The 12,332-nt window shown below is 34.1% G+C and overlaps 3 protein-coding genes across 3 annotated transcripts in view; all 3 read right to left on the bottom strand.

Annotated features, from left to right (window-relative positions):
* LOC134243140 (putative uncharacterized protein DDB_G0293878) overlaps window positions 1–12,332 on the bottom strand; it is a 476,688-nt gene that overhangs the window by 27,154 nt on the left and 437,202 nt on the right. The gene's annotated exons all lie outside the window — the stretch shown is intronic.
* LOC134243149 (uncharacterized) lies at window positions 1,349–1,999 on the bottom strand. The gene is made up of 2 exons (XM_062725384.1): window positions 1,867–1,999; window positions 1,349–1,723 (listed from the first exon to the last, which is right to left on the bottom strand). Exons 1-2 carry the CDS (start codon window positions 1,934–1,936, stop codon window positions 1,359–1,361), a joined length of 435 nt encoding a protein of 144 aa, XP_062581368.1. The 5' UTR covers window positions 1,937–1,999; the 3' UTR covers window positions 1,349–1,358.
* On the bottom strand, window positions 5,075–7,587 carry LOC134243154 (uncharacterized). The gene is made up of 4 exons (XM_062725389.1): window positions 7,533–7,587; window positions 6,070–7,346; window positions 5,776–5,968; window positions 5,075–5,698 (listed from the first exon to the last, which is right to left on the bottom strand). Exons 1-4 carry the CDS (start codon window positions 7,585–7,587, stop codon window positions 5,292–5,294), a joined length of 1,932 nt encoding a protein of 643 aa, XP_062581373.1. The 3' UTR covers window positions 5,075–5,291.

Below are 12,332 nucleotides of genomic sequence, written 5' to 3'. Positions count from 1 at the left end.
GACCTTTGACCTTTTGACCTCAAAATCAATAGGGACAATACAATATTTGGCATAAATCGTCCTATATATAATAAATATAAGCATGATACAAATACCTTTCTTTTAATATTTATTTTACCATTTCCTATAGTGTTTTATTTCCGCCACAAGAATGAACTAGTACTTTTTTATCAGATTAAACCACCTGTTTTCGGTAACTTCAGCTAAATATCATATTACATAGTTATTGATCACCTCAGTCTTCATTTCTTACAGATTGATAGGAGCGTGCAATGACAAAAATTAAATGTATTTTTCAAAAAATCCACGGACCCTTTCACAAATTCGCTCTTTTACAATATTGCTAGAAGATTATGGAATACTATTTTTAGACCTGGGACATTATGGATTACTATTATGGCCTCAGACATTATGGAAACATATATAGAGATAACAAACAGTATTCAAGATCAAAAGTCCATATATCTATACAAAATAGGAGTAAAGCAAACACGGACCTCCAAAACATCAGAGGTGGGATCAGGTGCCATGGAGGAGTGAGCTACCCCTGCCGACCGGTAACACCCGCCGTGTACTCCTTGTCATGATGGGGAAATATCGGAAAAATCCGTCAACAATTGGGTATATAAATAATAGACTAACAATTAATATGAAAAACGTCAGTCAGCATTTGACTCAATGATACGTGTAGATTATATTTGCTGACAAGGTCGTTGTATCGACCATAGAACTTACGAAATGATAACTTTAAACGAGACCACTTGTCTCTAGAAACTCAAGTTCACAAGAAACTACTCTTGTTACATCAACTTATTTGCTGACCAGGTCATTGTGTCGACCATAGAATATGAAATAATGACTTTAGATGAGACTTGATATTTTTGTTTCATCAACTTTTTTGTCAATAATTTACCTCGTTTTAGAATTTTTTCATACGTAGAGCATGCTCTTGCGTATCGAATTAACTGAGATATATAAACTCCGTATGCAGGCTAGGTGATGAAGGTATAAAGAATAATATATATGAACTTATACGAGAAGAACTAAGTACTATTTGGATCTGGAACATTATGGACTACTATTTAGACCTCGGACATTATGGACTACTATTTCGACCTCGGACCTTATGGACTACTATTTAGACCTCGGACATTATGGACTACTATTTAGACCTCGGACATTATGGACCACTATTTAGACCTCAGACATTATGGACTACTATTTAGACCTCGGACCTTATGGACTACTATTTAGACCTCGGACCTTATGGACTACTATTTAGACCTCGGACCTTATGGACTACTATTTAGACCTCTGATATTATGGACTACTATTTGGACCTCGGACATTATGGACTACTATTTGGAGCTCGGACATTTTTTTCCGAGGGCTCTTCTCCACAGAAGTGATCCCTGGTGAGCTAGTGTTTTCAGATCCATGAAAATAATGATGGAGACAAAAGCGCAAAGGATGCCTGCACCTACGATCCCAATACCCTTTGCAGACATACGGTCGTCGTCGACGCTTGTTTTCCTCCGGCGATAGGAGGAAAGATCCTTCCAGTTGATGGACAGTTCCTTCTTTATTTCTTTGATTTTCTCCTGAAGTTGTGCCTCTGTCTGTATATTGATGTTTGGTTTGGGGTGTCTATGACATTTGCACTGTGTCGTAGTTGATGTTTCTGTAATCTTTTGTTTTTCAAGGGATTCTTCAAAGAATTTTTCTGTTAATTAATTTCAACCAAAAAAATGTAGTACACAGTTTTGCAATGTAAAAGTGAAATGAGATGATTAACATATTGTTATAAACGAGAATAAGCTGTATTTAAAGCAGAATTCGATTCAGATATTGCGTATTTTTGGTTACCGGAATGATCCATTGTTATGGACATAACATCTGATGAGGTCTCTTCCACAAAAATGGGATTTTCTTCCATTGTCGAATTTTGTCTGGTAGTATGAAGTTTTGAATTATGAGTATCAATATGCTTGCTTCTACATTCATCCACAGAAAAATAATGTGTTCTGTTCTGTAACAAAAAGAATTAAGAGTAAAAAATGGAAAAATTTAAAAAATGAATAAATAAGAATTTTAAAAGGGTAAAAAACGTGAAATTAAAAAGAAATGAACTAATAAATAAAAACAGAATGATAAACTTGGCCAAAACCTACACACTTGTATGAATATTATAAAATGATTTTTTTACCCTTCTACGTATGAACTTGTAGCCAACCATACTGAGCGAGGCGTCATTCATGTGTATATTTGTTCGAAATATGTACACCCCAAAAGAATGTCCATTTCCACATCCACTGCAGCCATTTTGTGCCAGTTTTATTGATGTTCCATTGTCATCAAACTCTGCTTTAAACCATCTGCTCGTAGTAGTCTTATTAAAAACTTGGTCTCCTGAAATCTTCGTAAAAGTATAGTTGAAACTTACTTCGTAGACAAAACCGAGTATCATCAATATGGTTTTATTTGACTTTTTCTTCCGCTGAGGAATGATTACAGAAGACAAATACTGATCAATGGCTGGTAACAGTAACAGCCCTTCCTGGCAGTCGTTTGGGTATTTAGTGTTTGGTTCAGATTTAGAAAAAGTCTGCATGATTGCAATAGGCTTGTCGGAGATAATTTTCTTATTAGGATTAATGGCAAAGTGGTGATGAGGAATTTCTCGGAATTCCCCTGCATCTTGATTATGCTTTCCATCAAGCGTTTCAATCGTGGTACAATTATAGTGAGATATAAACCTTAGTTTAGAAGGTGTTAGACCATCATTGGAGTACGTAAAGGGATAAAAAGAAAAACCGAAATATTCAACAGGAGGAACTTGTTCCATCGACATGATCGAGTCTTGTATCATACTTCCACAAAACACAACAACTGACTGACTGGCTCGCAATAAAAGTCCAGTGAAATCATCATGGCTTTCCAAAGACACATGGCTGAAGTTATCCTCGATCCTTAAAGTGATAGGACTGCCTGGCAGGGACAGGTAATCTACCGTGTCTTCGCCAACTGCGTGTTTGGAAGTATACACGGAGATATTGCCATGATTTTCATTCACTAATAGAATGGAAGTGTTATTCGACAATGTTACGATAGAACACACACAAAGACCATTTGCTGTCTTGCTACAGAAAGGCATCATTCTATATTCTTCACCGGCGACATCTAGTGGAAACACCAGGTATGACGCTGCTGACGTCGGTCCGTCGACAAATGCTGTGACGCTTACAGCATCCGAGGCTTTAATTCTGAGAACTGGAAACATCATCTTGTTCTTTCCAAATCGCTGTTGCAGACTGAATTGCTCAACAATTTTATGACTGATTTGGAAAGGAGACGTTAACACGGGATCTTTCTCATAAAAAACCGTCGCTGTTACGTTACTTTTTCCTACAGATGCCAGCAAAAGGTAAGCATCAAATTTTCTCAAATCAAGATTACGGAAAAAAGCCACCACGAAGTCCCTTCCAGTATGGTCACGTGTCTGAGCTACACATATAAATAGATAAATGATATCAAAATAATGAGCATCTGATTTGTATTTTAAAATTTTAAAAGCATATCGAAAACTACGTTAACTCATTCATGTCATACATGTAAACAAATGACTGAAAAGTCATTCTGTACATAAAATGGAAAAATGTCAATTTATCACAATTCCTTGTTACAATCTGTATAAATATGTCTTTCAAAACATACCTCTTGCCGTGGAATATAGGAATACAAGCGTAAGTAACGTACAAAAATACTCCATATTGAATAATGAAGCTGAGATTTCTGAGCCAAAAATCACTGCCTTTGAAATGTTTGTTTGTGTGAAATTAATCTTCAGGTGGGTCAACATATCGCGAAAATTGCTATGAATAATAGACTGGCTCCTACTAGTGTCTTTTTATTATTAATGAAAGCGATGGCTCTTAATAAATATTCGTTTGCTGAGGGATATCAATCAACTATAATTTTTTTTATCAGAATACGGTATTTTGTTAAAAACTTTCTATTATAAACATGTTTTGTTAAACTTTTAGTGCGTTAGTACAGTTACTGAGTTCCACAAATACTAAAGAACTATGTAACCTGAGTAAATTTTTTTGTATTTTTCTTATCAATTAAGAAATGGCGTTCTAAATAATCATTAACTGCTATTTATGGCACGCTAAATTCACAAAAATGAGATAAACCTAGTTTCACATTTGATAAACTAGGTTTATCGACTGTAAACTAAAGTTTACAAACCGTAAACTATAGTTAACGATTCGTTAAGTATAGTTAACGATTCGTTAAGTATAGTTTTCATCTGTAAAACTATATTTAACGGTTGTTAACCATAGTTTACGAATGATAATCTAAGTTTATCTGTCTGTAATAAGCGTTAACAATAGATTTTGTTGATAAACATAGATTCACGTTTGTAAACTATAGTTTACAATCGTAAACTATAGTTAAGACTTGTTAATCATAGTTTCACAAATCGTGAAACTATATTTATCAGATCGTTAACTATAGTTAACGGTTTGTAAACTATAGTTTACAAATCGTGAAACTGTATTTATCAGATAATCGATGTTTTGCAATCGCAAATGATTGTTTTCAGTGTTAAGTATAGTTTACGGTTCTGAAACATAGATTATCGCGTTAACTATAGTTTACAGATGTTAAATATAGATTAACGTTGTTAACTATAGTTTACAACCGATAAACCTAGTTTATCGATTGTGAAACTATGATTTGCTCATTTTTGTGAATTTGGCGTGCAATAGTTTGTGCAAATATTGTTATGTAATAACCACATGTATACTGTAAATAGCCTGTACAAATATTATGTATGAATATTATATACCTATGAGATGCAATGTCTCCGGTTCAAAAATAAAACACAAACATATTTTTTAATGGATATACAGGAATGCACAACAGACTCCTGCCATGTTTGGTGGAGAAAATGATTTTTTAAATTAAATAAAACAGCAAACTTTTAATTTATAATTAAAAAACAACAATCTAGTTTTTTTAATGATGTGATCAAGCGATTAGCTCGCGTGAGACATGATTCCGTAAATTCCAGTGCTCTATCCTTGCTCCACCCACTTCTCTTTCTCTAACTCCCGCTGAGCACGTGATTTTTAAAATTAATCACGCCTGATCTGAAAGCTTTATAAAGTTTATTTTTATAATTTTTTAAAATCATTTGTAGTTTTTTTCTTAGAATTGGAAATTTTAAATGCAAATATATGCATTTGGGCCAATAGAATATTGGATGTTTTTAAATTGATGTGTTATGGCTTTCTAAGTTTGCGCAGTCGGTCACGGAAAGCGCACGTGTTCGGACCAAAAATTTTCCTCCATAAAACGGAACTCTGGTGAGCAAGTGTTTTAAAATCCATAATGATAATGAAGGAGACAAAAGCGCATAGAATGAAGGCTCCAAGTAGTCCAATGCCTTTAGCGGATGATCGAGTATCATCTGCACTTATTTTCTTACGTCTGTAAGAGGAGAGATCATGTTTGTTTATAATGAGGGCTTTTTTAATTTTCTCGATTTTCTCCTTGATTTCCTCCTCTGTCTGAATGCTGGTTTCGGCTTTAGGCTTCGACTGACATGGTGGGCATACGTATTGAACATGTTGCAAGTTGGTGTGTTCAGTTGATGTTGTTCCTTGCGTGATTTTGTCAGAGGATGTGTCTAAAAATATATTTCAATAGATTTTTATTTTATAAAAATATGGCCCATTTTAACTTTGTTTACTACACTATACAGACCTGTATTTGTTTCGGTGCTTGTTTCTACGTTGTTATCCTCTGTGGTGCTTTCCTCGGTATAAGTCTGAGAAGCCTCTGTAGTAGAACTCTGTATATCTGGTGTAAGTGTTGTAATTTCAGTGTCTATTGGATCGTCAATCTCCTCGTCTTCTGTATTACTATAGGTTTCACTAGAATATCGACGATTATCATTCTACAACAAAGGAATCCTTTTAATAGAGAGAAAATGAAATAATCGGCAGTGTTATATACATGTAGTAACTAGATTTGTATAAATTTATTGCATTTTCTGACCTTTCTTTTGAAAAATTTGAAACCAACGACGCTGAACGAACCGTCGTTTCCGGCTGGCCGATACGTGTAGGCACTAAAAGTGTTTCCCTTTGTATATCCCTGCTGTGCGAGTTTTAACAGCCTGCCGTCGTTGTCAGACTCCCGCACGATGCCCCTACTGACAGTTTTTAGCGAAGTGTTTCCTCCTTGCGTCTGAAAATTATAATGGACATCAGAAACAAGTCCTACACGCATTTTGCTATTCGCAGATTTGTCTTTTCCCTGACGTCTTGGAATAACTACTGAGTTCAAATATCGTCCCAATGCGGGTATCAACAACAAACCTTCTTCATAATTGTTTGGATCTCTTCCACTGGGATTAGGACCAGAAAAGATTTGAATTAATGCTACTGGTTTATTAGCAGAAAAATTGAATGGAGAAGATTTATTCATTGAAAGTTCTAAAGTATCCCCGGCGTGTATTTTCCAACTATCTTCATAATCAACAGATATTGTTGTACAGTTATGGTGTGCTATGAATCTGAGTTTGGGTGTTGCCATAGCATTGTGATCAAAGGGAAACGAATAAAAGGACTGACCAAAGTAATCAATGGGAAGAATTTGTTCCATTGACATGGTAGCATCATCTTTTCTCCCACCACAGAATACAACTACTGGATTGTTGGCTTGCATTAAGAGTCCAGTAAAATCATCACGACTTTCCAGCGAAATATAGCTGTGTTTGTTTTCGTACATGAGGTTCCTTTTATCATTTGGCATCAACAGAGAGTCAATTGTTTCTTCGCCTACCGCATGTTGTTCTGTGTAGACAGATATGTTGCCATTATTTTTATTTTCAAGCATAATTGAGGTATTCTCCTTTAATGTTATAATGACGCAAATACATAAACCATCTACCGTTTTATTGCAGAAAGGCATCATTCTGTATACCTCACCGGCGACATTTTCAGGATACACAAGATAGGAGGCAGCTGAGTTTGGACCTTCCACGATTGCGGTGACTGTGACTGGATGAGATGCGTTAATCCGCAGAACCGGGAACGCCATCTGGTTTGGACCATACTGTTCCTGAAGACTTAACTTCTCTACGTTTCCCGGAGCGAGCTTGAGATTGGACGGTTTGAGGAAGGTGTGAGGATCGTATCTAACAATGGCTGTAACGTTCACGTTCTCGGGGTTTACGGATGCCATTAAGACGTAGGCGTCAAAATTTTTCAGGTTAAGGGCTTTAAAGAAAGCTACCACAAATTCTTTTCCTGTGTTATCAAATGTTTGGCCTGTACAGATAATTCAAAAATAAAAATTAAAGTCATTGTTTTAATTGAAATCATAATATTTTTGGATTAAATTAGTTGTTGCATATCTGACATTTAAACTTTTGTTTTCATCTACATTTACATCTACATTTTTCTGATATACAGAATGGTATTAAAAGTGAGAATGTTTGAATAAATTTACTATACCTGCTACAGCAGCGAGGAAACAAGCTGCCGTTTGCAAAAGACACGGATATTCCATATTGTATGACAGATTAAAACAGACTTGCAGCCTTTATAATGTAGTTTGTTTGCCTTCAAGACAAGACAAAATGTATTTAATCTGAAAACATTTGTTCCCGAGAATTTAATCTGTTGATTAAACATTTGGTTAAAAAAGTTTTAGACTGTGATTGTGATTTTTTGCTGTATGTTTATCAAAGTGGGAAACCCATGGGCAATATGTAAATTATCCACGGAAAACAATATAAGGGGGTATATCTAAAGTCCACCTTTGTCGGAACTTACCCCCTCTCTCATTTTCACACAATAAATGTATATATGCCATGAATAAAATCAGTACTTTTAGCGCGAAAATGGAATTTTCATGCATAAAATGAACTTTTCCACTGTATGTAATTGTTGTTAGAGAATTATTGTATGATTTTTATTGGAAACTTTTCTTTAGTAGATAATTATTTTAAACAATATTTGGGGATTTTATGCGATTTGATGTCTGTATCGTAATGTTTAATTAAATTTTTTTAATTAGTCCTATGCCTCTGGAGATGAACTTCTTCTTGCCTCTGGCATGGGTTGGTAATTGGATTGCGAAGAAATTACATTATAATATTCAAGTCCGTATTACTTTGCATCGAGCAAACAGTATTGGAAGGATCGATGGTTATACGAAAAACATTGTACAAATAGAACAATAGAACATTATCATTGACGTGCACATTTGTTATTATTGAATAAGTACAGATCTGTGCCAAAAGTTAAGATAATTTTATTTTTTTCTCTATTTTTTTCATTGAAAATAACATTTTGTAAAATCACAGGCAAATGGTCAATTTCTGTCCAATTAATTTCTTTTATTTATTTCATTACTTAAGCAAGAAAATGTCACTCAACTCTTTTTAAAAAAGATTATTACTTATTTAGTTTGCAGTAATAGTTCATCACTTAACATCAGTTCTAATATTCGAGATCAATGTTTAATTTTAATATTCATTGTGAGTATGTGACTTTAATGTTCATGTCTTAAATTAGTCAAAAATATCGTTGCTGATCAGATAAAAACTTGTTTTTATCAACCACAATTTCTTGGATTATGAAGAAATTTGTGGTGAAATTTGTCAAGAATTGTTGTTTGTTTGTTTCTTTACTCTTAGACCATACAATGGTATATAAGGTACATGAACATATTTACATACATTCAAAAATACAAAGTCAAGTAAGGAAGAGTAGTGTCAAATAAGAAAATTACTGATGAAAGCAGGCCAATATCTTTTTAGCAAAACAAAGACAGCTTTAACATCGAGTCATTTGTGATGGACATAATTTTCTCAAACTTACAATTATTTACAGAACTTCTTATCAATAAGTTTTACACGTAAAAACGAAAAATATGGACATTCCATTACATAATGAAATTCATCGCCCAAAGTAATTTTGTTATATAAATTACATTTTCTTAAGGACAGATGATACAAACAAAAAATGGATGTCTGGATTGGTATATATTTTTTGGTCTTATTTCATTGAAAATGATGTAAAAAATAAATTTCTAGAATATAAAGAATTTGTAAACCTTCTATGATGTTCAAAATTCTACCTCTCTGAAACCATCCTTATTAATCTATACAAATATTTTTCACTTCAAATCCCATTTTTGTGAGAATTTGAATAAAAATTCAAAAACTACGCGGTTAAACTTATTCATTTTACTCATTAAAGCATGACTCAAGTTGTAATTTTCAAATTTATTGACAAAAGTTTGTTTGTATCATCTGTCCTTAAAGATCTGGCAGTATTAGTCCATCTACCAGCTTCGATTGGAAGTTTGTGGTTACAAGTTCATGGTTTGCAAAAGCTCAAAATCCTCTTGAAATATCGCCCGAAAACGATAGTGTTACACACAAACAGAATGTATACATTTATGACCTTGAAGTTTGACCTTTTTACCTCAAAATCAATAGGGGTCTTCCTTAAGCCACAGGGAGTTGCTTTGTAAAATTTCATTGCAAAAGCTCAAAGGGTTCTTGAGATATCGCGCAGAAACGAAAGTGTTATAACAAGACAGAATTTGCAAATTTATGACCTTGACCTTTGACCTTGTGAGCTCAAAATCAATAGGGGTCTTCTTTAGTCCATAGGGAGTTGCTATGCAAAATTTCATTGCAAAAGCTCAAAGGGTTCTCGAGATATCGTGTGGAAACGAAAGCGTTACAAACAGACAGAAAGACGAACGGACGGACGGACAGACCCAAATTAATATCCCCCACTTTTCAAGCGCGGGACAAAAACGTATATATAGTTTGAAGTATATCAACATTTGAATTAAGAAACGGCCACTATGCTCCATAAAATATTCCTGAAAGTGAGCACTGTAAATACATCTTAAAAAGTAGTACGATTATACAGTGTATATATATTTATTCTAATATTCATTATATGAATTTTGTTTCTTGTACATGTATTTTATTCAACAGAAGATTAAACTCAATAGCCCTCATCTTATATCATTATAGGATATTAATGACACTTTATAGCTGACTTTCTACAGCTTGATTATCTCTGACATCAGTATATACTTGTTCTATTTATAAATATGTAATTGATATATTGATATATCTAACGTTATTATTTTTTTAATGCATTTTCAATATTAAGTTAAAAATGATCATTTGTAAGCCATCATTTTTAACTTCAGATTGATTATCAATAAATGACCTAATGGACCAGGATTAAACATTTTAGATTAGGATTTAGACTGTGAGAGATTAATAAAAAGATTAAAATGTATTTCATTGATAGACAGGGGACAGAAAATGATATAAATATGCTTTTGAAAAAATAGGAATAAAAGAAGTTGATTAATTTATTCCTAATTTTATTTTCCCAAGTACTTTACATTTTTTTCGACTTGACCATGCATTAGTCTATCACAGTCGTACTTCTTGAGAAGGCTGGGTGGTTGTGGCAAGTTTTAGACGATGTTGATCTCCTTTAAAGCTCCATATAGGTATATGAAAAAATGATCACATTTTTAAATCTAAAATGTACGAATTTCTTCTTTGTCAAATGACAGCATAAGTACGAAAGCCTATTAGGATCAATCTAGAGAGAAAAAAAATTAAAAGGCGTTATAACGCCTTTCTACAAGGCGTTATTACGCCTTTCCATTCCAAAAGGCATTATTACGCCTTTTTAAAAGGCGTTATAACGCCTTTCTAAAAGGCGTAATTACGCCTTTCCATTCTAAAAGGCGTTATTACGCCTTTCCAAAAGGCGTTATTATGCCTTTTTAAAAGGCGTTATTACGCCTTTCCAAAAGGTGTTATTACGCCTTTCTAAAGGGCGTTATTACGTTTTTCCATAAGGCGTTATTACGCCTTTCCAAAAGGCGTTATTACGCCTTTCTAAAAGGTGTTATTACGCCTTTCTAAAAGGCGTTATTACGCCTTTCCAAAAGGCGTAATAACGCCTTTCCAAAAGGCGTTATTACGCCTTTCTAAAAGGCGTTATTATGCCTTTCCAAAAGGCGTTATTACACCTTTTTAAAAGGCGTTATAACGCCTTTCTAAATGGCGTTATTATGCCTTTCTAAAAGGCATTATTACGCCTTTCCAAAAGGGTTGTTACGTTTTTTTAATAACTATTATTTTGCATCTAACAGGCCTGTGCTTGTAAAGCCTCCCCCCCCACCACCACCCCCACTCTACTGGCCAAACTCCTGGGTGACTTCTTGGTAAAACTTTGTTTAAATGCAATAATTTGCCACAGTTTTACACACTGCAACAAAATGTTCAGGAACCAAGCAACCAACAGTTAATTATAATATTTAAACTGTAGCAAGACTTTGTGTGTATGTGTGGAGGGGGGGCGGTTTACCCCATTTGCACTCGTACTACTGGCCTACTTGAAAAGGAAAATGGAAAGGCGTTATTTTTATGTTAATAAATATATGAAAGATTTAATTAAAACAATCTTTATTTAAACAATTCTCTATATTCCTGCACATCTCACTGACAACTGTTTGCATTCGTATTAAGAGAAGGCAACACTCTACTTGTGAAGATATTTTTCTCTCTTCTTGGAAAAAAAGCAGGCAGACTATTTGCTATCTGTTAAAATTATTTTTTGAGAAATTAGTCCTATATCAAATTGTGAAATCCATGTCCCAAAGGTAAGATTTCTGCAAACCCCCCCCCCCACCACTCGCTTTAGTCATATATTGAAAATAAAAGACGTAATAACACCTTTTGGAAAGGCGTAATAACGCCTTTCCAAAAGGCATAATAACGCCTTTTGGAAAGGCGTAATTTAACGCCTTTTAGAATGGAAAGGCGTAATAACACCTTTTAGAAAGGCGTTATAACGCCCTTTAAAAAGGCGAAATAAAGCCTTTTGGAATGGAAAGGCGTTATTACGCCTTTTTTCGCGTTATTACACCTTTTTGAAAGGCGTAAGAACGCCTTTTAATTTTTTTTTTCTCTCTTGATTGATCCTAATAGGCTTTCGTACATAAGATACCACATCAAAATATGGATATTATATGATGGATGATTTGTTACCCCCCCCCCCCTACCCAGCCTCCTTTGGAAAAAGTATTTTTCCAAAATGATATAGTGTCTGGCAATTTGTTTGTCTCCTTTCTAAAGTTAAATCGATTCTGTAATATACATACATTTATTTTTAGTTTTTAGATATACATGTATATTGATTTCTCATGTAAGAGAAACTTAATTCATTTTAAATTAAAGATTGGGACATTTTAGGTCA

Source organism: Saccostrea cucullata, unplaced genomic scaffold (genome assembly GCF_032062105.1).
Source record: "Saccostrea cucullata isolate Sc308-1 unplaced genomic scaffold, CSIRO_AGI_Scuc_v1 ctg161, whole genome shotgun sequence".
NCBI classification, from domain to species: domain Eukaryota; kingdom Metazoa; phylum Mollusca; class Bivalvia; order Ostreida; family Ostreidae; genus Saccostrea; species Saccostrea cuccullata.
This window is presented reverse-complemented; position numbering and strand designations above follow the sequence as displayed.